General features: G+C 33.4%; 1 protein-coding gene across 3 annotated transcripts; it reads left to right on the forward strand.

The window, feature by feature from the left end:
• Positions 1-26,376, forward strand: LOC100241171 (MADS-box transcription factor 18). Of its 3 annotated transcripts, none has more exons than XM_010662442.3 (7): positions 1-374; positions 24,573-24,654; positions 25,018-25,073; positions 25,172-25,271; positions 25,412-25,453; positions 25,872-25,913; positions 26,001-26,376. In XM_010662442.3, exons 1-7 carry the CDS (start codon positions 190-192, stop codon positions 26,040-26,042), a joined length of 549 nt encoding a protein of 182 aa, XP_010660744.1. In that variant the 5' UTR covers positions 1-189; the 3' UTR covers positions 26,043-26,376. The 3 variants fall into 3 exon arrangements, with proteins under 3 accessions (XP_010660744.1, XP_002271169.1, XP_010660743.1); XM_002271133.5 differs by having other exon boundaries at positions 33-374; positions 25,994-26,376; XM_010662441.3 differs by having other exon boundaries at positions 33-374; positions 25,021-25,073; positions 25,994-26,376.
• The last annotated feature ends 737 nt before the right edge of the window (positions 26,377-27,113 follow it).

The following is a 27,113-nucleotide window of genomic DNA, read 5'->3' on the forward strand; positions in this document are numbered from 1 at the left end:
CCAGTGGGGCCCAAAACGCATCGTTTCATAAAGCAAGCCGCGGTTCAATGAGAATATACACCCGGATATGCAACCCCTGCTTTCAAAGCTCGGTGGCGATGAAGCTCAGCCCCTTCCCGTAGAAAAAACCCTGAATCTCCTACATAACGGCCACAACCCACAAAATTTGTTTCTCCGTCCGAGAGAGAAATGGGGAGAGGAAAGTTCCAGCTGAAACGAATCGAGAACAAGAACAATCGGCAGGTGACTTTCTCAAAGCGACGAAGCGGAATGATGAAGAAAGCTCACGAACTATCTATTCTATGTGACGTTGATCTTGCTCTGATCATCTTCTCCGCCAGAGGCAGGCTTTACGAATTCTGTAGTGGCAATAGGTACTCACTCCTATATATATATATATATATCACTGACTTGTGCTTTTCTCTTAGAAGATGACTTTTGTTCAAATTAACCTCTGTTTTACGCCATCTGTGTTTGAGATTTCGGTCTCTTGCTTGGAGATGTTTTCTCCCAGCTTTGCTCTTCTCCTACATGGCGTTTCCTTACAATGATCTTCAAAGATCACAGTGATTCGTCAATCTTTCGTCCTGACAAAACGTGAACCGCTTGCTCATGGATATGTTAAAGAGTATACAACTCTAACCTAGTTTAAGCACAGGTCCCTTGATGTCAGTTATGACCTACAATGGAGATGATCCTGTGCTGCCGGTCCTATGATTAGCTAATTGTATCCACAAGTTTTTTATGAGAAGCTGGCTTTTAGCTTCTCTTATAGCTCTCTAGGCTCAGATGTGTAGATTAGACTTTTCAGACTCTGTAGTACATACTTATCTGTTAAAACTCTTTGGGCTCAAATATGGTACGCATGAATTGAGTGTGCATTTATGTCATCGTCCTTCTCGATATATTATGTACCTTCTCCTTTATCTGCAGTTTGATTTTTCTTTCTCTTGAATGTAGTATTATTGTTTTTTATTTTAGTTTGCTATTTTTTTTTTTTTTTTTTTTTGTGGTAAGTTACTTAGGATGTTAGATACTTAGATTGAATTAAAATTATAATATGATATATTTTTAAATACAACAAATATCAAGAACTATTGCTCTAAACACACACGAAATATAAATGATAATGGTGGTCCTGATTCTTGTGGCACGTGTTCTGTGATGGTCAGGAAAGGATAAAATATTAAATTTAAATTTAATTTTTTTTTAAAATGTATATATTTGGTTTATAAAACTAATAATAATAATAATAATAATGGTGGTGGTCCCAAATCTATCTTGTGACACATCTCATGTCATGTCATGGTTAGAGTCTTAGAGAAAGATGAAAACTTAAATTTAAAAGTTAACTAAATTATTTGTATTCTTGAAATCACAACAAAATTCACCTCCTTATCCATGATTCTCTTTGATAGATTTTAAAAACCAAAAGAGAGAGAGAAAAAAAAAAGTGATAAAAGGGGGAAAAAAAAAAAAAAAGGAAAAAAATGTAGAAAAGTTCCCAATAAGAAAATTTTCATAAAAACGAAAAAAAAAAAGAAAAAAAAAAGGAAAAAAAGTAAGAAAAAGTCAAAATCAAGACTAGTTGTTCTTGATTAATTCAATCAAGAGTAGAGATGACAATCTTTAAAACAAAATCAATGAGATCTAATTAAAACAAAATCAATATAGAGTAGAGATTGTAATCTTAAAAACAAAATCAATGAGATTTGATTAAAACAAAATCAATATAGAGGAGTGTGCTCAAATTATTTTCTTTGTTATTTTCTTGTATTTTAATATCATCAAACATGTATTTGTGTGTACAATTTTTTGGCATATTGGATGAGACTCTTCTACCTCTCATGTCCTTCGACCAAAGTTCCTAATTTCACCATACACCAAGTTAACGGCTTCAAAGAACCAAGTTGCATACTTGTAGAAAGGGAATGGTAAAATTATCGCTACCTCATCATCACAAAATATTTCTATTAGTCCAATGACCCTATTGCAAAGCAAATGCATTTACTTTGCCTCCAAACTAACATACATTGGTGCATGCTCATCCGTTAATACCTATAGAATAACACAGCAAATGTCAACCAATCATCACTCTAGCTTTTCTAAGGGCAAGAAAACAAATTTTTCTCTAGTTTCTCTAGGAGCAAGGAAACAAATTTCTCCTAACATAGGAAAATGTCCATTATCGTCAAATGTTTTAAGGGGTAAATCTCCTTGGTATTTCTAATGCAAACTTGAGCATAATGTCATAAACTTAGATATTTCCTAAGTTTATGTACAACACTTGGACAACTTAAGATATTTGAAGTTACTAAGTCAATATTCCCCGAACTTAGCTCACTAGACTAAGCAATGATACTTGACTTAAAAAAGAGACAAATAAAGGAAGCAATATTTGAAGAGTTTAGATCAATAGAAGTTTTTAATTACTTAAAGACACTTTACAATGCTTAGAAGTTTTCAAGTTTTTGGTGAATAATGAAAGTAACACTTGAAGAATTTGAAAGAATTAAAGCTTTGATTATTAAAATACCCTTTACAATGCTTAGAAACTCTCAAGTGTTTGGTGGATAAAGGAAATAACACTTGAAAATTTTGGAAGAGTAGAAGCTTTGATTATTCAAAGACATTTTACATTATTTAGAAGCTCTTGTGCCTTAGCCAAATGGAGCCATTACCTATGAATTAATAAGTGTCAAGGAACTCTCTAGAACACTTGAAGGTTTCTCACAAATCTAGAATTCTTTAAAACCTACTACATGGAAGCTATGTACAAGAGTTATTAAACATTCTCTAGAATTCTCTACACAACTTCATTATCTCTCATTCCCTTATAAAGATATGCAGATGATTCTAAGTCTCCCTAGAAGCTCCATATTCCTTTATAAGACTAAGTGAGAGAACATTTGAGTAAGGTGTGACATTTTTCTTACCCAATGCTACACACATCCTCATTGTTTCTTCTACTCAGAATCTCTCAATTTGCTCCTAAGCCTAAATGATTTCTTCGCTTTTTAGTAGTTTGTTCCACTTAATTGAGTAGTCCATTGCAGGAGGTATCCCATGTCTCTTGATGACTAGGTTTGCAATGATGTTTTTGCTTTCTTATCCTCTGAGGTTTACCTTGCTTTTTGGTAGTCTCTTCGACTTAACTAAGTATTCCATTGCTAGAGGTACCTTATATCTCTTGTTAACTTGGTTTGTGATGATGTATTATGGTTCCCTATAGTATGAGGTTACAACGACTATAAACACCCTATTTGATATGCCCTTTTTAATATCTTGTAGCTTAGATCATCCATGTTTTCATGGTATAACTTCAAGTAACCTATATGGAAGACAAAATGGATCTTCAACCTTGGAGGTAGCTTGACTCGATAAAGACACCTTGCCAACTTTCCTAGGTATAGGGAAGTGGCCTTCATATCTCCTGACAAGTCCCTTGTGCACTAGCCTTAGGGACTTGATTTGTTGAGGAAATAGTTTGATAAGCACTAACTCTCTAACTTGATACTTAGTGTGTTATGTCTTCTTATCAACCCACTTTTTCATTCTCTTGGCAAACTTATCCAAGTCTGAGCGAGCTATATCAACTTGCTCTATCACCCCTTAGCAAATTTGAAAACTATAAATCTCCTTCCCATGTAGCCTATCATTAGTATGTGAGGCACCAAACTCAAATGAATTCTTGTTAGTGGCTTCACTTCTTCGTAAAATATAAGAGAATTGGCATACAATCATTAACTTAGTCCAATCCCTTTGGTTGGCACTCACAAACTGCCTCAAGTATTGTTCTAGCAAAATGCTCACTTTTTTTCTTTGTCTATCTATTGGTGGGTGAAAACTTGGAGAGAAGTGAAACTCTAAACCCATCATCTTAAAGAGCTTTGTCCACAACTTTGTAGTGAAATATAGGTCACAATCATTGATAATGTGTTTTGTCAATCCTTAATATTTGACTACCTGCTTCAGGAATAACCTTGTTGTCTCCTTAGTGGTATATTCTATAGGAGCTACTATGAAAGTGGCATACATTAAGAACTTGTCTACTACCACCATAATAGATCTATATCCCTTTGACTTAGGCAATCTAATGATGAAGTCCATAGTAGCACTTTCCCATGAGCACTTTGGATGTGTAGTGGCTTTAATAGCCCTCTAGGAAAATGTTGTTACACCTTTTTTTGTTGGTACTTAAGACAAGTTCTAACATAGGCCTCAACCTTATCCTACATATAAGGCCAATAACATAACGACTCTAGGGTGTCCAACCCAATTGGTACCATGATACTCCTTAGTTAAATTCGTTCTTTAGTTACCCCACGTAGGCACCTAGAGTAATTTTCTTTTCGCATTTAGTAGGTCATCCTCCACCCAAAATTGTTTAGTCTTTCTTTTATAGTTTTAGGTGATTATTCTTAACCATGGATTGAAAAATCGGCTACTAATTATTGGCCGAGAGAAATTTTGGCAAAAAATCAAAGATTCTGGCGATTGGTTAATGACCGAATTTTCGGTGAAAAATCGAAAGTAAAGAATATGCGCGTGTGGAGGTAGAGTGTCGACAAAAAATCGTTGATTTTTTCAATAAATCGGCGGTTTATTAAAAAAAAATGCCAGTTTTTTTAAAATCTGTGTTTTTTTTTAAATTATTTTTTTCTAATTTATTTTTTATTTTAATTTTATATAAACCTTTTATTTAATATTATCCTTTGTTTTAATTTTTTATTTATATTTATCTCATTTATCCTATTTTTAAAAATTACTATCACTTCACTTTTTATTTTTTTTATATTTATTCTTTTAATTTTATTTATTTTTAAATGTTTTTATTTTAAAATATAAAAAATATAAATTTATTAAAAAATTGTTAAAATATAAAAAAAGTGGTGAAGTTCTAATATTTTATAAATTAAAATTAATTTAATAAACTAAATTATTAATACAATTTTTAATAATTTTAGTTATTTAATTAAATATTATAATATTAATAGAAAAAAGTTGTCACCACAAATTCGTAAGAAAATTTTAGAAATTAAATCTTAAATAAAATATTTTATATAAATTGATTTAATTTTTTATTTAAAATATAATAAAACATGTTTTAATAAAAATATTTTAATTTTTTTAAAATAAATGAATATAAATATATTAAAGGAATTCAAGCTAATTTTTCTAAAAAATTTTGATAAATATTATCATTGATCATATCTATGTTATTAACTTACAAAATAATTTTAATATATGTATTCTTGCTTATTTTATCATTTTTTTTTAATGTTTTTTCAAATATTTTTGTGAATTTTGAACAATTTATATCTTATTGATATATCCGCGTTTACCAATATTTTCATCATTCCTCTTAACCAATGTGTCATGTTGTAAACCTTTATTTATAAGTTTCATCATTAACTCTCCTTAAGGCTTACTACTCATTGATGCTAGCTCTGCTTTATGGCTTAAGGCTTCAACCACATGATTAGCAATTCATGGCTTGTACTCCAATGTCCAACTATGCAAAAAATTCTTGCCACCTTGCTTGTTTAGGTCTTAATTTCTTCTATGTTTGGTCAATCTTCACTATGAAATGTGACCCTAACAAGTAGTGCCTCCAACTGCACAATCAATGAACTATAGTCGTCATTTCCTTCTTTTGCATTATATAACACCTTTTTTGTGTCATTAAGCTTGCGACTCTTAAAGGCTATGATATGTTTGTCTTACATCTATGTGCACTTCAAATACTTTGCTATGGTTGAGTAGTGTCAACAACAGTTCCTCTATCACAACATTCTTCAAATCTTCAAAGGTTTGTTGACATTTATTATCCTAATCCCACACCTCATTTTTTTTTTACTAGATTGATGAATAAAGGTATCCTCGTTAAGTAGCCCTTAATGAATCATGGAGAGTAATTTACTAAGCCAAGGAAACCTTAATTGAGGTACTTATGTAGGCGAGTTCCACTCCCGGATGGCTTTTATCTTGTTTTCATCTATCATTAGTTTGTCATCCTTTATTTTATGTCTAAAGAAGCACACCTCTTTCTTAGCAAATGAACATTTTTGATTTATTTTTATTTATTATTATTATTATTATTTTTTTACATAAAGCTCATTCTGCCTTAAGACTTTAAAAACCTTCTTTAAGTGCTTTGCAAGTTCTTCTAGGGTGCGGTTGTAGGCAACAATGTTGTCTAGGTACACTACCACAATCTTATCCAAGTATGGATGGAAGATCTCGTTCATCAATGTGTAGAGCGTAGTTAGTGCATAGATTAGCTTGAAGGGCATCACTAAGAACTTATAAGAATTATATTGAGTTATGCATGTTGTCTTCGACTCATTCCCTTAACAATCCTTACTTGGTAGTAGCCTAATCTCAAGGCTAGTTTTGTGAAATCCCTTGTTCTATTAAGTTCATTAAAACAATAAGTAAAATTGGATATTTGTTCTTTACTTAGGGATCCTCATATTTCTTTTGGAAGAATATTGACACACTATAAGGAGATTTAGACCATTGGATGAAGAAAACTCCTTTAATTGTCTCCTTAGCTCCTTTAGCTCAAGTGATGTCATCCTATAAGGTTGCATGGCAAAGGGCCTAGCTCCTAGCTCTAACTTAATCTTATGATTCCCCTCTTTACTTAGTGGGAGTTTCTTGGTAGCTTTAGTGTCATCACATCGTTAAAATCTTTAAGGACTCCCTTAATCTCCTTAAGCATGGATTCCCTTATGGTATTTTCCGTTTTATTCCTAAGTGTAGCTAAGTAGGTCACCTGCTTATTCTTTAACCCCGTTTTTACTTGCATGGTTGACAATAATGGGTGTTAGGCATATCTTTGGTGACTATAGGGATTACGCAGGGCTTTCTTTTCTTTTTAGATGGCCATGAGTATAAAAATGATAGTGGCCTGGACTTTTCTTAGGAAGTCTACCTAAACGCCATGTTAAAGTCATTTGTTAGTGACGTTGTGAAGTCGATCTTGCGTTCTTATATGCCAATGCATACAACCACTCGATGCGTTTAATCTTATAATGGCTTTACAATAAAGTTGTCTGCCTTTAGTCATCCTCCTTATTAGATGCTTAGAGCTATAGTCTCTTTGTCTCATCTAAAGAGATAAAACTTATGAGTGATACATGTGTCCACCATGATCTTGGTGGGCTTCTCATTCACATGGGCCTTTACTTACATCAACCATTTGTTATGAGGTATCATAGGCATCAATTTTGCCTTGAGGGCATTTAAGAGTTGTATTTACCTTCCTTATGCATCCCTCTCTTTCTTCTTCTCACTGATCATGACATTAGGGGCCTTCCTCTTAGGGCAATCTAGCGCTCAATGCAATCCATCACATGGAAGCAATTGGCCTTGAGCACAAACTCATTTTGTTTGTCTTTGCCCTTGCCTTCTTTATCGTTAGAAGTCTTGTTTTACCCTTATTTGACAACAGTGCAACCATTCGACCCTCTTTGTTTTCCTTTCCTTTAGCATGGTTACCCTTTAAGGGCTTTGACTTAGAAAAACCACTAAGGACTCCAATAATGTTAAGGTTGTGCTATGGTTACCATAGTGCCTAAACTCGTGCTTAGTCCAAATTTGTAGGTTATCTATGAAGTCCAATAATAACCCTTTCTCTGTTATGTTAGGGATCTCAAGCATGAGTGTAGAGGATTCATTGACATACTCATGGATTGAGCTCACGTGCTTGAGACACTTTATGTGTTTTGTTGTTAGATAAGCCACATCTTTGGGGTAGAATTATCTATTGATATTTTTCTCAAATTCATCTCATATGTCGATGTTGCAAGTGTTTTTCTCTACATCGGCAAACCTCTAGCGTCATCATAGAGTACCAATATCAGTGAGGAGAGGGTCATAGTCTACACCTTAGTCACCTCATCAATCAATAATATTGCCTCAAAATACTATTTCGTGTTCCATACGAAGTTATCTAACCTCTTAGCATCTCGGTTGCCATTAAAGACATATATGGCTTTGGTGGCTTTGGCATCTACACCCTTAGTGCTTCATGAGTGGCCATTGTTAAGTATGAATAATGTTGCTCCTAGGGAAAATTGACTATTGAAATAAATGTCATCATGCACCTTACTTTAGTTGTTATAAAGAAATAGTTTATGGATGTTCTTTTGATAAAGTGTTACTTGTTACTTAGGAGAAAAAAAATGTGATTTAAGTAATTGAAAAAGCTCATTTTGGGATTTGTGGTGCTCACCAATCTGGTCCTAAACTCTACTTTGGAACAAAATGATGGGTTATTACTAACCAACCATTGTTAAAGATTTCATGAATTATGCTAAGAAAAATCAAGCATGTTAGTGCCATGCAAACTTTATACACCAAATTCCTATGCCACTCCACCTTATAATTGCTTTTTGGATACTTGATGCATGGGACCTTGATGTAGTCAGGTCCACACCCCTAAATCTTTTGTAGGACATTCACACATATTAGCAACAATAGATTGCTTCACAAAGTAGGTAAACGCAATACCATTCAAAGAAGTAAAAAATGAAACTATGTGGAACTTTATTAGAAACAATATCATCTATCGATATGGACTGTCATGATACATCAAAACGAATAGTTTGTAGTGTTTCTCTAATAGCTTGATGAACAATCTTTGTGAGAAGTTTGACTTGAAAAACATAATTCTTCAATGTATTAAGCTCTTGGCAGAAACATTCAATAAGACCCTTTATAATCTATTAAAGAAGATCATTAGTAAGTCAAATAAGGACTAGCATAAGAGAGTTAGTGGAACACTTTTGGCATATTGAACAACATATTATTAAACACCCACACAAGGAATCTCATACTCTTTTGTGTTTGGAGTATAAGTATTGTTACCTTCGGTGTGTCAAATTTTTTCATTAAGAATTGCAATACAAAAAGGCTAACAAATGAAGAGAATGTGTGATTACATCTTCAAGAGTTAGAAGCATTAAATGAGAGTGACTTGAAGCTCAACAACATATAAAATGCTACCAAGCTCGATTCTCTTAAGCATTTAACAAAAAAGTTCATCCTTGGGCATTCCAAATTGATGATTTAGTTCTCATTATGTGTAGATCCATCATTGCTATTCCCACTCAAATGTCAATATTTAGAATTCTCGACCGTTTAGAGCTTTTAACAAAAAGTCCATCCTCGATCATTCCAATTTGGTCATTTAGTTCTTAGTATATGTAGATCCATTCACTATTCACAAGACTGGCAATAAATTTACATCCAAATGGGATGGATTATTTGTGATCCAAGAATTATACACAAATGGTGCCTAAAAATTATTGTTGAAGATGGATTAATAGTTAACCTATCATTTACAAATTCATAAAGCATTATTATGTTTGAGCTTTATCATGTTATTGGCTTGTAAGAACTTAAACTATGTATGGCATATTTGAAAAGAAAAAATATGCAAGACTAAAAATTAATTTTGGCAAAAGTTTTTTTTATTAAAAAAAAAAAGTGAGCTAAGGTATGACTTGATTATTTCTTTATGAACATAAATCTAAGTATCAATATCAGTCAACACAGGAGTACATGCAATGGTGACTTGCACTTCCTTCAAACAAGAAATCTCTTTTTGCTTACAAATAAGTTGCTCATCACTGGCTTGAATGAAATCTTTTCATTTGTGAATTTAACTATTCTAATTCATGTTTGAGTATTTCTTGTCTTTTCTCAATAGTAGTTAAGTAAACTCTCAAAGGTTGATTTCATTTTATTTCTTCACCCTTGGTAATGTAAACATGAATGAGTTGGGAGTTAACAGTAGCTAAGTAGTGTTGTTGGACGACTAAAGTTATTTTTAAGGAATAAACATGTCTTATTGAGTCATAACAATTGACATAAATCATAAGTTTTTCAACTCTTTTCTACAATGATGAATGGTCTGCTCCAATCTTTGAGATGATAGTAAAAACCTCCTTAAATTTTCCTTTCAATAATGGAAGGTCTTCATATATTCTTAAATATTCCTTTTTAATATCTTCTTTAATATTCTATTGTTAAAATGATTTGTTTTACATTAAATGAATTATTGACATCGCATTAAGTAATTTGGCGTGGTGAGTCATTGGCAATAATAGAATGTTGCGTTGTAATCAAATCTACAATAGCTACAAGGGTTAACCCATTTTGTGTTATTTTTTCCAAATATTGTACCTTGATCTCTCATTTAAATAAAAATAGTGTGAGGAGTAACAAAATCCCCGTCCTTTTGTACGATGGGGTTCAAGGAGATTGTTTCTCAATCACAACATTATTGTCAACAAGTTGATCTTAGTGCATAGTCCTATCACATCTTTTGAAGGTAAGTCATTACTCTTTTGTTGAAATAAAGAAATCATTTTGTTAACACTAATAGAATAAAGATTAAAAAAAAAAACAATCTTTAACTTCAAGTTGCAGTAATTGAGCCAAAATCACCACATCTTAAAAAAAAAGATATTCATGTCAAAGTGGATAGGAGTTGGTCTCATCACAATGCACAAAATGACACTTGGTCTGACACTCACTAACATCTTGTGAGTTTTCATCTAGTGCATTAAGAGAGGATAAACATTATAGAGCATAAACATCCCTTTCTCTACGTGTGTGGTAGAATTAGCTTAACGATTACCACCTAAGCATGTAAAGGAAATCCTTGAGGTAACGTCGATGCAATCATCATGGAAAACCTCATTGAAATTTTCTTGAGTACTTTTTTTCATAGGAATATCTAACTTTGGAATTTGTGCTATACTTTCTAATCTTTAAGGATTGCTATTGAACAAGGTTAGGATGTTGTTGAATAGATATTTCTTGAGCACTTTTTTAAAAATAAATCGTTATGACTATTTCTTAAGCACTTTTTCAAATCATGCAATTTGAACCACTAATAAGCATAAGCTTTGTAATCAAGAATTTCTCATGACTATGATAGTAAAGTATAGTGAATATAGAGTTAGTTTGTAGTCTAGTGCATGACCCCCAATATTTATACACTTTTAACAAAGTACCGTGACTAGGGATTTTCTTGAACATCCCAAGTATATCATGAGGGAAGCCAAACTGCTTACCAAAGTGATCAGAACTATATAGTTGGATCATTTGATAATAACCTAGTCTTAAGTTTAAATAACTCAAGTGAATATTTATTAAAAAGGAAGACATTTGACCAACCAAAGAAAGACTACTCATTCTTGATTTTATGGTACTAAAGGGTTTAATATCATATCCTTGCAATATATTATCAAATCTTGTGCTTGAATTATCAAAATATTTAGCAACAAATGCCCCAACACAACTAGTCATTCATGGAAAATGGTCCCATGTCAGAGAAAGGAAGTTGGTATTGAAGTAATGACTCTATCAACCGTACAAATAATGGATAGGGAAGATACATGCACTATACTCAGGATGTGAGGAGTTCATAATCTCATTCAATCTTGTTGAAGAGCAGGATATACGTTATAAGCCTAAATTCTACAAGTTTAAGCTTTTAGGAAAATTGGTTGTTCAACATGGTATTTGAACCTTGTTTGGTGGGAGTTCTAGTGTTCAAACCTCACCACCATATGTTTATCTACCTAATTTATTAAGCCCATGCATAATCCTAAAATAAAGACTACAAGTGAGAGGTTATTGAAAAACATGATATACATTGTGGGCTTAAATCCTATAAATTTAAGCTTTTAAAAAAATTGGTAATTCAACTAACCTTTTATAAATGTTGAACACAAGGACTGCAAGGCAAAATGAATGCCCTTTAGCCATTTGACTAGCCACCTTGAAAACCTTAGGACGAATCGAAGTAATAATCTTTATAAGAAGAACAAACTTGCAATTAACATGCATGGAAAGCAACTAAATATCTCTCATCCATGTCTTTCTTAGCTATGTCAATATTATCAACTACTTCCCAGTCCCACCAAGTACAAGTACATGGTGGAGTAGGTTTAATAATATTTCTAGAAGGATTATAAGTGTCCTTTGGTCATTGTACCTTGTTTCTAGTACTTTTCTTTGATGGTTTCTCATATATTTTTGTGTCTTTATACCAAAAGTCAAGCCATGAAGTAATCTTCACTAGCTTGTCTTTTGTTTGTGAAAAAATTAATAATAAACCAAAAAAAAATGTCAACAACTTGATGGAAGTGAAGACTCTCTTCTATCGTTAGACAACTCTTCAACACTAAGAACCACTTTATCATAAAACATCTCATGAATGGGTAATAATTTTGTATAAGTCCCAAAGAAGGATAAAAATCTCACCTATGGTGTTGGTAGTTGGAAACCAATGCTCACAAAAATTATTGATGACAAACTCTTGAATTTATAAAAAAATTTACAATCCTTAGTTGGTCTTATGAGACCTTATATATGTGTGTGTTTCAAATTTTTTTTTTTTAAAGTTTGTAAATTTAATATATATATATATATATATAGGTTTGCATCTAAGAAAGCAAGGTATAAAAGTCTAAACAATAGAAAATTGAAAAAACTTTGCTTTTAACAAAACAAAAAAAAAATGTCTTTATATATAGAGAGAGAGAGAAATAGAGGAATTGTTATTGAACACTTCTAAAAGTTGGACTGTGTTATGATTGGTGATTTAAAAAAAATCATTTATTAGATGAAAAATTAAATGGGATTTCTTTCAAGAAATTAAAATTATAATCCTATTTTGATAGGATTTGGAATCTATATGTATGAAAGATTACTATGAAAGATTTTCTACCAAAAACCATGTCATTCTTTTCTCATTCAAGTAACGAGTCTTCATAACCATTATCCCCATGAAGAAGAGCATTAAAAAACCTTAAGCTTTAAAAAATGTGACATTCATGGTAACAATTTTTTTTATTTTATTTTATCAAAACAGCGATACCCTTATTGTGTTGGAAAATATCCAAGAAAAACACATTTCATAGCTCGTGAGTTCAACTTACTATGATGATGATTATGCACATGTTCAAAGGCAACACAAATGAAAATTTTAAGAGGTAAATCAAAGATTAAACATGACATTGGAAAACACTCTTTAAACATTTGGTATCTTAAAATTCAAAGTTCTTGAGGGCATTCTCTTGATCTAAGAAGTGATAGTAAGAATAACTTTCCCCCACAAGTATTTATGTGTTTTAGTTGTAAACATTAAAGACCTAGCTACTTCCAAGAGATGTTTATTTTTCCTTTCTACCGCTCCATTTTGTTGTGGAGTGTCAATACAAGATCTTTGATGTATAATCCTCTTTTCTAAGAAATATGTGCCTAAAATTTTGTTGAAATACTCATTTCCATTATCACTTCTAAACACTTGTTTTTTTTTTTTTTTCTTGAAACCGAGTTTCTATCATAGTGTAAAAAAATTTTAAAATTTTTTCACCATTGGATTTTTCTTTGAGTAAATAAACCAAATAAACATGTGTATTATCGTCAATTAGTGTTATGAACCATTTTTTTTCTAGAAATTGTTATATGGACCCTAAACATCACCAAAAACAAGAGTGAAGGGTTTAAAAGACTTGTAAGGTTGTATAGGGAATGATGCATGATGATGTTTTGTAATTTGATAGATATCACACTGAAAACAAAATGGATTTTTATTTTTGAATAAATTTTGAAATAAATACTTCAAATACTGAAAGTTAATATGACCCAATCTAAAATGGCACAACATTATTTCATTTCTTCTAGATTCAGAAAATGATTCAAGGCTAGTTATCCAAGTTCTATCAACTTGTCCACACAAGTTGTTTCCATTTTCAAAGTAGTAGAGTCCATCACTTTCTTTAGCATTACCAATAATACAACATTTTAAGTCGTGAGTGAGCTTGCTAGTAAATGACATATTACAAAAAAGATTTGGAACATGAAGGACATTATAAAGAATAAGAGATTTTGCGATCAGTTGCACCAAAATCTATGATCCATAGACAACTAGAAGTAGCAAATACATTAAATCTAGCAGTTTAACAATAGTTACCTTTTTGGACTAAAGAACGGGGGAAAGACACATTATTTGAGAATCGTGTGGATTGAAAAAGTTTATTATTGAAAGAAAACATCTCCACAGCTCCTCCCAAGCTATTGTGCTCTTTGGCTCCTACTTGAAACACCTTTGGATCACAATTTATTTGACTGAACAATTTCAACTTCCAATTTTATGGTTTTCCATGTAAGTCCTAACACATTTCTCTAGTGTGTTAAGGCTTATGGCAGTGATCACACCAAATCTTGTCATTTTTTTAGTTTTGTCGTGGTTATCCAAGTTGAGCAGATTGATTGTTTCTTGTCACTAGGGCGGAAACTTCAGTGTAGGTTGATTATTTTCTCCCATCATCACCTTTCCTCAACCCTCTTCTCTCCTTACTTTAGCAAACATTTCACGAAGAGATGATAGTGGTTTTTTGCCAAGAATTTTACCTTTGACCTCATTCAGATTTTTTTTTAGTCCTACAAAGAACACACACTGTCATTCTCCATCCTTTTCGTATACCTTATGTTGTCTTTGCACAGTCCCATTTTTCATCCTAGCACAAGGCTAGTTCCTATCATAGTGCTTTCATCACATTATAATACTTTGTTATCTCGTTATCTCATTGTTTTGAATGTCACGACTTTGTTTTTAGTTCAAAAATTTGGGATCTATTTTTTAGCTCTAAATATGTCTTTAAAACATCTTCCTAAACTTCTTTTTGTAGTAATAGGCCTTTCTAATTGTTGGCTCCATGGAATTGACAAGCCATGCAATCATTAACAAGTTCTCAAACCTCCAAGTCTTCAGTGTTGGATCATCGTCTATTGGTTTTATTATCTTGCCAGTCAGATGGCCTAACTTTCCCTTGCCATCAATCATAAGCTTGATTGATTGCACCCATTTGATTGCACCCATTTTAGGTAATTTTTACTATTCAGCTTGTGAACGATTAATTTAAGAGATGGATTTTCAATTCCATTAAGGGTTACAGTAGAAACTAGAGGTGCACCTATACTAACAACACCTAAGGATGTTGTTGTCCTTTCTCCAGTCATGGTTGTTCTCACTATCACTATTTCCCAAATAGTGACCTACGCTTTGATACCATACGCGTAGAATAGAAGGGAAAAATAGTTTGTGAAAGAATTAAGTTCGAAAAAATTATAAGGAAAAAAAATAAATAGGCTAAGTATGGAGCTTAACCATGTAACTAACTACCAAGAATCTAGGAACTAAAAAGCACAACTTTAGGACCTTACTATCAAAATACCTAGATATTTGAGATTGGACAGTAATTAGTTCAGATTTATTGGAAACAAATAACAAAAAGTATAACAACAAACTCCTAATAATTTGACACAATGTCTTCAATTTACACATTTTATTCTTATCTAAACTTTCCCCAAAATTGGGAAAAACTTCCATATAGATTTCTTCATCAATTTCAATATGGAGAAAGGCATTCTTTACATCAACTTGTAGTAAATCCCAATCAAAATGAGTTGCCAAAGACAATAAAATCCTCACTATATTCATCATTGCTACCAATGCAAAAGTTCCTTGATAGTCCACTTCATATCAAGGAATCCTCACTATATTCATCATTGCGACCAACCTTACTTTATCTTGTTCAAGGGATCTATCAGTGTAGAAAAAAATTGAATTTCTTATTCATATCTTGAAAGTATACAACCAATGAAATATATATACAATAATGGAAAAGAAAGAATAAAGAAAAAAAGAAATAATAAGAAAGAATTCCTACAAATCAAGGATTAGATACATAAATATATACCCAACTATATATATATATATATATATACACACACAATTGTACACACATGGGAAAGGTTCTTTTTCAAGGATTCTCTTCCTTACTTCATTAAGCTCCAAGTTTAATCCTACCAAAAATTCAAAAATGCATTCTTTTTCCAACAACCTCTTGAACTAGGAAGCATCTCCTGCATTCTCCCATTCATCTCATAATACTGATCTAACTCTTGCTAGAGACCCTTAAGAATACTATAGTATTTCGTGATACCTCAAGCTCTTTGCTTCGTTTCATGAATTCAAGTTTTAATCTCAAATACTTGAGTTGAATTGCCTAAATATGAGCATGTCTCATTAATTGCATCCTGCATTGCTTTTGCTATTGATAAGAACAGATATGTTTGTCCAATTTCTGGATCCATTAAGTTAACATGTCAGACTATCACCATTGAGTTTTATCCCATGTTTGAAATGCAACCTCATATTCCTTTTCTGGTGGTTGTGTAGCTCCAGTGAGATAATCAATTTTTCTTTTGCCTCGGATAAACATTTTTATGGATTGAGACCATTGTAAGTAGTTCTGTTAGTTTAGTTTATGAGACGTAACCCAAAGGAAAGGATTGTCATAGGCAACAACTTAAAATGCACGTGGTGGTCGCTCAATGTCTGACTTGGATGAGGCTTCATCACTTCTACCAAACATGATTTTGAACAAAATCATAGTTGTAAAACCTGCATCTAGGCTCCAGGCAGCACGACACCATGCTCCAACACCTCGCTTGACTCCAAGTGTTGCTTTTGCATGGAGGTGGTGATTAGGTGCACAAGGTGCTTGTGTCCGGCTAGGCACGAATTTCCAAACAGGTGTTTCTTCTCCCGCATTTTTTTCCTTCTTCTTCTTTGACGACTGAGTTGTTAAAGAATCCCGTTTGGGCTAATTAAGAAAATATTCTGATGAAATATTTCTAATAGGTGCACAAGAATACATTATATAGGCAAATTACAACAGAATAGATAAGGAAATAATCGATAGGAAAAATATCTTTACAGCTATACATATATTTACAACTAGGAAATATCTTTACAATTGTACAAATATTCATAACTAGCACCTAGGATCTCCCGAGATTTCCAACACTTCCCTTCAAGTTGGCTTGAAAATGTCTTCCATGGCCAGTCTGCTCACTAACTTATCAAATTACTTCTTTGATAGTCCCTTAGTGAGTATATCAATTACTTGTTCATTAGTAGGAATGTAGGGCATGCAAATGAGCCATTCCTCCAATTTCTCCTTAATAAAATGCTTTTCAACTTCAACATGCTTTGTCCTATCATGTAGGACAAGATTGTAAGCAATTGCAATTACTGCCTTATTATCGCAAAACACTTTCATAGGAAGACTACTAGTTACCTTAAGTTCTTCAAGTAGTGTTTTGATTCAAAGGATCTCACATACACCATGAGAAACTACTCTGAATTCCGCTTCTGCACTACTCCTAGCAACTACATTATGCTTTTTACTCTTTCATGTAACCAAGTTTTCTCTCACAAAAGTGCAATACCCAGAAGTAGATCTCCTATCCGTTAAACTCTCGGCCCAATCAACATCTATGTAAACTTCAACTCTTAAATAACCCTTGTCTTTAAATAAAAGACCCTTTGTTGGAGTTCCTTTTAGGTATCTAAGGATCCTATAAACAACATCGAAGTGTTCCTATCCTAGTGAGTGCTTGGACTGACTAACCATGTTCACTACAAATGCTATATTTGGACATGTGTGGGAGAAATAAATTAATGTCTACCAAATGTTGAAATTAGTCTCTATCAACAACATCCTTGACCTTGTCTGGTTGCAATTTTAAGTTAAGTCAATAGGAATCTTGGTAGCTTTAGAACCCAATAAGCATGTCGTCTTAAGTAAATCCAATACGTACTTCCTCTGGGAAACAAAAATTCCATTCTTTGATTTGCAAATTCCATACCAACAAAATACTTTAAGGTTCTTAAGTCTTTGATCTCAAAATCCCGAGCAAGCAACCCTTTCAATCTCTCAATCTCCAAGCTATCATCATTAGTTAATATAGTATCGTCCACATAAATGATTAAGATAGTAATCTTACCTTCACAAGAATGTTTAAAGAACACCGTATGATCTACTTGACTCTGAGTATAACAGTGACTTTTCAATGCTTTCCTAAAGCACTCGAACCAAGCTTTGGGTGACTACTTGAGTCCATAGAAGGATTTTCCAACTTACAAACACTTTGTCTACCTTTTTTCTCTTCAAACCCCAACGGATGGTCCATAAAAACCTCTTCTTCTAGATTCTCGTTCAAAAAAGCATTTTTCACATTTAGTTGATGCGAAGGCTAGTTTGACTTGACTATAAGAGAAAATAGAATTGGAATTTAGTTGATATTTGCCATTGGTGTGAAAGTTTCTTAGTAGTCTATCCCAAATGTCTGAGTGAAGCCCTTTGCCGCTAAACGTGCCTTATATCTTTCCACACTACCATCAGCTTTGCATTTGATTGTAAACACCCACTTATGGCCCACAGTCTTCTTTCCCTCTGGCAGTTCTACAATTTCCCATGTTCCATTTCTTTTAAGGGCATTAATTTCTTCTAAAAATGTTGTCATCCAATCTGAATGACTTAAGAGCTTCCTGAACATTCCTTGACATAAACAAATTAATAATTTTAAAAGTAAAGGCCCTATGGTTTTCATACAATTTATGGTAAGATAAAAAATTAGCTATAGTGTGTTTGGTACAAGTTCTAATTCCTTTCCTAAGAGTGATAGGAACATTGAGATCGGTGAATTGAATAGGATTATAAGAGGAATCTAATATGCTTGGACCTTAAGGAATTTGTGGGGTTGATGATTGACCTTCCAGGATAGCCGGATTCTCTCCAGTATTTTGATGAAATTTTCTTATTATATAAGCACGTATTACAGTAGGATTATTATTATTTTTGAGTGTTTCTCCCCCTATTTGCAACTCACTATCCTTTGACATAGTTAGACTAGGCTCTCCTATTTTTTCTTTATCAAAAAATTTAGTCTCAACAATAAAAAGAGTATCATTAAGAGAAATCTTTGGCGTTGGAGAATAAATATGCCAAAACTGATCTTCATTTTCTATCTCTCCCTAAAGAAAAGTTTTGTTAAAAAAATGGGTATTTTCAACAAAATGAACATCCATAGTGTTATGAAATTTCCTTGTAATTGGATTGAAACATTTGTAACCCTTTTTATTCGAGGCATAACCAACAAAAACACATTTTCAGCCCTAGGGTCTAACTTATTCCTTAGATGACTAGGTATGTAAACATAAGCAATACAACGAAACACTTTAAAGGATAATTCTATGGCCAATCGATTTATAGGGAATAATTTTCACAATTACTGCAAGGGTGTATTAGATTTCAAAATATGACTGGGCATTCTATTGATCAGTTAACAAAAAGTTAAAATTGCTTCACCCCACAAATATTTTGGTATATGCATGAAAAACTTGAGAGACCTAGCCACTTCTAACAAGTGACAGTTTTTATGTTTAGCTATACCTTTTTGTTTGGGTGTGTCCCTACAAGTGGATTGATGGTGAATGCCCTTTTCCTTCATAAAAGTTCCCAAATAATCATTGAAATATTTAATACCATTATTAGTTTTTAAAATATTGATTTTTATTTGGAATTGTATCAACAAAAGCATAGAAATCTTTGAAGATTTATTCAACATCCGATTTATTTTTCATCAAGTAAGCCCAACACAATCAAGTGTGATCATCTATGAATGTCACAAACCATCTTTTTCCATTCAAATTATGAATTTTAGAAGGCCCCCACACATCACTACGGATTAAATGAAAAGGTTTTGATAGAGAATATGCCTTTATTTTACAAGAAGTCTAATGATTTTTTGATAAAACGCAAGCTTCACAATGTAGCAAATTACAATCAACTCCTCTAAATAATCTTAGAAATAAATGTTTTAAATAAGAAAAACTATAATGTCCTAGTCTAAGATGCCAAAACATTATTCTATCATAAACAAAAGTAGAACTAACTCTACCACCAAAGCTCTGCACTTATTTATTTTTGAAGACCTTTTCATCAAAATAATAGAGACCATCTTGCATCCTAGCACTGCCAATCATCTTCCCCGTGTTTCGGTCTTGAAATTCACAATGAGAATTAAAAAAAAAGGGACAACAATTAAAATCTTTAGACAATTTACTCATAGACAACAAATTGCAAGTAAGTTTAGGAATATGTAGAACTCATTGAAATACAATGTTTTTTAAATAGAAAATGAGCTTTTACTTGCAATGGATGAAAGACTACTATCTACAATTTGGACCTTTTTATTGTCAAGACGAGGGACATAAGTTTGAAACCAATTAGAGATACCGGTAGTATGATAAAATGCACCTGAATCAATTATCCATGGTACAGATGAACAAAATGTAACAGACAAAACACTACCTATTTGTGCCAATGAACTAATAGGAGTAGTAGTCAGTGGATTGGACTTCAACAGTTGAAGAAGTTGCTCTATTTGTTCCCTACTAAGAGAAGACATCTCGACAATATTGGTAGTAGCAATATTATGTTAGGACTATAAAAAATTTAACCACTAATATCAAAAACCTAATCTCTCTTAAATATTTGAATGAATATGAAGTAGCTATACAAGAAGCCTTTGACGAACTTTTTGCTACAAAAGCCTTAATTAAAAAAGAAATTATAAAATATTATATTATAATTTATATGTTAGTTCATCTAATTATTTAAAACTAATGAACCCTCATCTACAAACCCAAAAGGTAAAATAGTTAAAAATTTTAGAATTTTTAATATAACATTAATATTCAAATTAATAAAATTTAATTTCTTTAAAATTATTAAAAACATATTAATTACGTAATATCAATTAAATTATATCATATGTATGCTTCATAATATAGCATTGCTAATAAAAAATAAAATTAAACTATGCATATATAAAAATAAATTTTATGAAAACATATCTTAATTAGCCTTGATTTAGAGTTAATCCAACACTTCAACAACAAATTCCCAAAATTAAAAAGTTTTGAAATAGATCATAGAGAAAAAAAACTTGGAGTAATACAAGATCAAGAAACTTTCAATTGACTTGTATGTAAATGGAATGAAATTTGGGCATTTAAATAATTTTTTTTGGTCAAACTAGTCATTGATGGTCAAATAACCGTTATAAATTAATTTTAGCTGTTAGATCAAAATTTGGTTGACATTTGGTCATTAGATCTTGATCTAGCCATTGGGAACATTTCCTAGCTGTTAGATCAAGTCAAAATTCATTTTCCACCATTGGATCACAAATTTGATCGTTGGATAGTTTTACAAAAACATAGGTGGAATTTTAGCCATTGAATCACCAGCCCTTGAATCTAGTTGTTGGATAAAAAATTTGGAAGAAGAGATAAGGAACAACGATTTTTCCTCGATTTTTTTTCAAAAAAATCACTTATATGTTAGTGAAATTTCGCTGATTTTTTTACCGATTTTCTACGACGACAGTGAACCCAACAAAAACATCGCCAAATTTATCGGTTTGATCGATATATCGTAGATATTTCAACAATTTTTTCTGATTTATCCATTGGTCGAGCTTTGAATCCAAGAGTTTTATTCTACAATGTGTGATTTTTAAGATCAGATGGCACTCACGAAACCCACATCTCTTCAGAGCAATGTTGAGTATCTAGCTCATCAAGAGAGGCAGTGTCTTATTCAGTTCTTCATGACTTTTCGTGATGATTTTGAGGGGCTTCGGGGAAGTATTCTACATCATCATCCTAATCCTTCTGTTGACATGGTGGTAAGTGAGCTTCTAGTTGAAGAGACATGTCTCAAGACTCGTGCAGGAAAAGGGCCTTTCCCCAACATCTAGCTCATTAGTTCTAGTTCCTAGAAAACCATTCTCAAGCAACCAGACTAAATTACCTTCATAGGTTAGTTTTGATGAGTACAACTTCTGTAAGTAGGAATGACATTGAAAGGCTTAGTGTCCTAAACTATTGCATAAAGCATAAACATCTCAGTAGCCTTCTCTTACATAGCAGCAGTGAAGACCACCTCCTCCTACATAGCAGTAGTGGCAACCAGCCCCACCTTCACAACAATGGTGTCTTGGAGGACAACCTTAACAACAAGCTTATAGGTCATCATAGCCTAATATTGTAGCACTTATACCTAAAGTTGCATCATCCTCAAATCCCAACATGGTGATCATTCTAGAGTTGTTTTAAAAGTTCCTTAACACATAGTCATTGCCACAATCGTATGTCGTGTCTACTCCATCTTTGTTAGGTCTGCCCTCCCCTAACACTTCAACTAAATCCTCTTTTTTATTGGTCTTAGACTCTAGTGCCTCACATCATATGTCACCTTCTTCATCATCTTTTGTATATGTGTCATTCTTCTTCCTATATGTCAATCATGACTGTTGATGGTACTCCCATGCCTTTAGCAGGTGTTGGTTTCATATGCACACCGCATTTGTCTCTCTCATATGTTTATTGCATTCTTAAACTTACTATGAATCTCACATCTATGAGTCAACTTTGTGGTTTTGGTTATTTTGTTCAATTTTCTTCTACTTCTTGTCATGTGCAAGATCCTCAATCCCAGAGGCTAATTAGGACAGGTTGTAGGCAGGGGGGCTTATATGTCATGGATGAGTTATGACTTCCATGAGTTCCAGATGTAGCTATTTTGGGTGCTAACTTGTCGTCTTTACATTTAGCTTCATCTTTCTCTAGTTTTTATTTGTGGCACTTTAGACTTGGCCATGTTTTAGCCCTTCATTTAGAATATTTAATTTCTAAAGGATCTTTGGGCAATTTGCAAACTCATGATATTTATGATTATAGTGGTTGTAAACTGGCAAGGTTTTTTGCTTTACCCTTTAATCAATGTGTTTCCTCATCATTTACTTGATTCATTCTAATGTGTGGGGACCTTTCCCTGTTGCCACAAAATGGGGGTCTAGATATTATGTCTCTTTTATTGATGATCACACTCGATATTGTTGGGTTTATCTGATGACGCGTCGGTTTGATTTTATACATGTTTATACTAATTTTCACTCATTTGTTAAAACTCAACACTTTGTTGTTATCAAGTGTTTTCGTTGTGATTTGGGTGAAGAATATGCATCCATAGTCTTTTCTAAATTACTTATCTCTTATGGTACTGTGCACTAATCCTCTTGTACTGACACTCCTCAACAAAATGGGGTCACTGAACGAAAACAAACATATATTGTTGAGACTGCTCGCTCCCTTCTCTTGTCTGCTAGTGTCCTAAGTGCATTTTGGAGCAAAGTTGTTCTCACTATTGTGCATTTGATCAAATAAAATACCCTTTTCTCATACATCAGGTCCCTCTCCCTATGTATGGTCACCCTCCTGACTACTCATCTTTACGAGTTTTTGGTTGCACTTGTTTCGTTTTTCGTCCTAATGTAGAGCATAACTAGCTATCTTCACGCTTAACCATTTGTGTCTTTCTTGGCTATGGTGAGGGTTGAAAGGATTGTCGTTGTTATGATCCTATTACTCAAAAGTTATATATTTCTCGTCATGTCGTTTTCCTTGAGCATACTCTTTTCTAATCTATTCCTACCAAGTATCATACCTTGTCAAAGTTTGATATTATCTACATGGACCCTTTCTTGATGATCCTCTTAACCCTATACCCCTTACTAGCTCACTCATATCACATGATATCCCCCATTTTGTCACTCACTTACCCCTTCTTATACAATTTTTTCCTTATCATTATTCTCGCAAGACTCGAGCAATTACGAATGATGCAACTCGTGGTATTTTTTATGCTCCACCCTCCACAGATGATGTTTTCATGCCCTCCTCCTTCGATTTTCTCAGCATTTCTTGTGATTGCAGATCCTCCTCTATCTTGATATCCAAAGCAAATTCGTAAGTTCACCTAGTTACCAAATTTTGCTTGTTCTTATTATTCTCCTTCATTTACTTTATTTTTAGCATCTCTTCACAATTTTTGTGAGCCTACCTCCTATACAAAGATTGTTCTTGATCCCAATTGGCAGCAAGTTATGGCTGAGGAACTTTCTACTTTACATTGGACAGACACTTGTGATTTGGTGCCACTTCCGCTTGGTAAGAGCTCTATTGGTTCTCATTTGGGTTTGTAAAATCAAAACAAAGTTAGATGGTTCAATTGAGCACTACAAAGCTAAGTTAGTTGCAAAGGGCTTCGCTTAGAAATATGGTATGGACTATGAGGAGACTTTTGCACTAGTTGGATTATGGAAGAAACATTGATAAGTTGTATGTTGTATGTGGAGAAGGCTCTTCTAATGTGGATATACTTGAAAGAGAAATTATTTGGCTTTAAAATGGATGAGAACAAGTCCATTAAAGATTGTCTAGATGAGTTTAATAAATTGGTGTACAATGTTCAATTTGATCAAGGATATTTTGAGTTCGAGGTGGAGCCTTCGACCTGACATAAGAATAAGAGTCTTTTTTATTTTCTTTTCGTTTCTTTTCTTTTTTAATTCCATTAGTATGCTTAGAAGAGTCTAACAAAACATTAGGTGGTAGAATCCTAATTGTTCACATGGCAAACATTGACAGTACACAAACACCACAATCAATATATAAGCTTAACTAATATGATAATAGTTAGATTTTCTTATTATTTGCATATGTTCCTTAATGATACATCTTGAGAAAGATTTATTGTTTGTATATGTTCTTTATGATACAGCTTGAGAAACATTATCGAGTCTTACCTACAGATAAGTCGTGATGCAGAAGCAAATGTTGGCAGCAGCTCTCATGAAGCCAAGGTAGGTCAAAACTCTCAGCTGTAGACAATCAGTGTATCAATTGCACTTTGGAAGTTCAGAAAAAGTACAGCTTTTTTGGAAGTAAAAGACAAAAGGGTAAAGAGAGGAAGAAAGAGCTATAAGTATAGAAAACTAGACCTTGATTTGAAAAGTGGAAGAAAAAAGGAGAGAGAAGGGGTCGGGGGTGGGTTTTGGTTGGGGAGAGGGAAGGGAAATTAGCACTCTTAAACGGGAACAACAGCCCTCCGATATCATGAGATAAGGTTGAATAACAAAATAAAAATTAACCAGAACAGTAGAAAATATATTTTTGCTTTAGTTGGGTGAGATAATTTTGTAAAATATCTACTTTGGGCCTTCCAGCAGAAGCGTTATCCAGTTCGATGGGCAGGTGCTGACCTACTTAAAATAGTTGAAAGGTACTCTTAATTAATCGTATTCATAATTTTTTGCTTGAGACCCTTCCTCTTTTACTGCCATATACCTTCTGATAAGCATTGATTTTGTGCTTTTGTAGTCAGGTTGAAGGGCCACGCATCGAGCAACTAAGGTTGTCAGAGCTCAGCCAACTAGAGCAAAAACTGGATGGCATGCTGAGACAAACTAGGCGACGGAAGGTCTGTTATCCCATGCTTTCTAATTGAAAGTTTGAAACTCACCAAACCATTTGTTTCATAAGAAACTGACCTCTAATCTTCTCAGCAAACCCAAAGTTTGTTGTTTACAATATATTGATGGAATGCTCACTCATGTGCAGACACAGCTGATGATGGAAGCCATAGCATGCCTCAAAGAAAAGGTATGCATACCTTCATTCTAATGCATCAAATTTGATTCCTTTTTAAAGAACAAATCAGATATCTCTGTGTTAACTACCAATTTTGGCATGACGATAAGTTCATGTTAAGAGGTTTTATTAAATTTGGGTTAGACACAAGAGGAATGGAAATCTCCTTTTCTGTGTGGTCAAAGACCAATTTTTCCAATAGGATACATGGGTTTGCTGGGGAAGTATAGGATTAAGGGTATTTGGGGAAGGAATGCATGCAAATGCCTGAGACTTCTGTTCCATTTTAAACCTAGTGGCATTAAATGATGAACTCAAAAGTAGGAGAAATTGCACCTTGAATATTAGTTTGCAACCTTGACTTCACAATGCCATGGATAAATGTTCTTTTTTTTTTTTTCTAATTAAATTTTCAATCAATTATGAGCAGGTAAAGGAGCTGAACGAACAAAAACAGCAAATGGAGAAGATGGTATGTACAGACCAAAATGAAAGGAAAACTCTACTATCAAATATGTGATTTTTATGGGCTTTAATTATCTACGTCTTTAGATTGCAGCAGCAGAGAGTAAAGACGCCCTCCAGCATGAGGACCTGGTGATGGAACAAGCCGGTAACAACAGCAAGCCCCCTCCCCAGAATGTTGTGCTGCAGTTGCTTTGATTCAATGCTAGTGACAAGCTTGACACGTGGCAATTGATAATAAACCGTTCTACACAAGTGCCAGCTGTGGTATGTCTCAGCTATCTAGTTCTAATCTTGAAGTGGACTTCTCTGTAAGCTTAGGTTGGGGAGATAATTCTATAGTATTTGTTTGTGGCTGGAGGATAGTACAGAAAGTAATGGGACATCCACCGCCTAATTGTATCTTTGGTCTTATGACTCCTTGTGATGACCAAGTCTATAATAATTAGAAAACCCTTTCCTAGCTATAAGTTCTGGGATTTTATTTTATTTTTTTAAATCAAATTTTGGATGAGTGATAAGATGGAATTTCCCTAGGACTCTCTACCCAAGGTTCCACCTCCCGCTACTCCTTACTCTCATTTTCAGTGTTCACCTGCAAAACCCAAATCTTATCATTTCGTATCGACTGTAGAAAACCTCTCCTGCACTTTTTATTTTGTCCAAGTTTCACCAATCTTCTTCTTTCCCTTGAAGGATGGCATCTTTCTACAATTTCTGCTCCATGATCATTCACATCCTTACTTTCCCTCCTCTACCAATTTATTCATCTGCTCTTCCCTCAATTTTGACGTCGAGGGATGTCTCTCCTGCTGCTTTCGCCTTGATGTTTCTCGGGATTTCCTTGGCTTAGATGCTTTTCGGAACCTTTATTTTCGTTATTGGATTCGTACTGATGCCTTGGATCATTGGAATGATTCTAGTGTCAAATTATGTTGAATTGTTTCGAATTTTTCTGGATTGGTTCGGACGATTCTTTGTTCGGCCACATCAAGGAAGGATGTACCTGGTGAGCACTTACTCTTTGTCAATCTTTGGAGTTATTTGCATCTTTGTGAGGTAGATTCCTCTTTCCCTGCTATGAATCTTGATTGCTTTTCGTTTCATGATAATATGATTATGTGTTTTCTAGTGGTTTCTCGGAATTCAAAATTCTGAGTTGATCTTTGGAATCTGAGTCTACTTCACCTTAGACGATTCAAAATTA

Source organism: Vitis vinifera, chromosome 14, assembly GCF_030704535.1.
Source record: "Vitis vinifera cultivar Pinot Noir 40024 chromosome 14, ASM3070453v1".
Taxonomy (NCBI): domain Eukaryota; kingdom Viridiplantae; phylum Streptophyta; class Magnoliopsida; order Vitales; family Vitaceae; genus Vitis; species Vitis vinifera.

Excerpts from the sequence above, each read along its gene's own strand:
- LOC100241171 (XM_002271133.5), top strand. The coding sequence starts at position 190 with ATGGGGAGAGGAAAGTTCCAGCTGAAACGAATCGAGAACAAGAACAAT. Across the intron at positions 24,655-25,017 it reads GCAGCTCTCATGAAGCCAAG|CAGAAGCGTTATCCAGTTCG; the intron begins GTAGGTCAAAAC and ends TGGGCCTTCCAG. Across the intron at positions 25,272-25,411 it reads GACAAACTAGGCGACGGAAG|ACACAGCTGATGATGGAAGC; the intron begins GTCTGTTATCCC and ends ACTCATGTGCAG.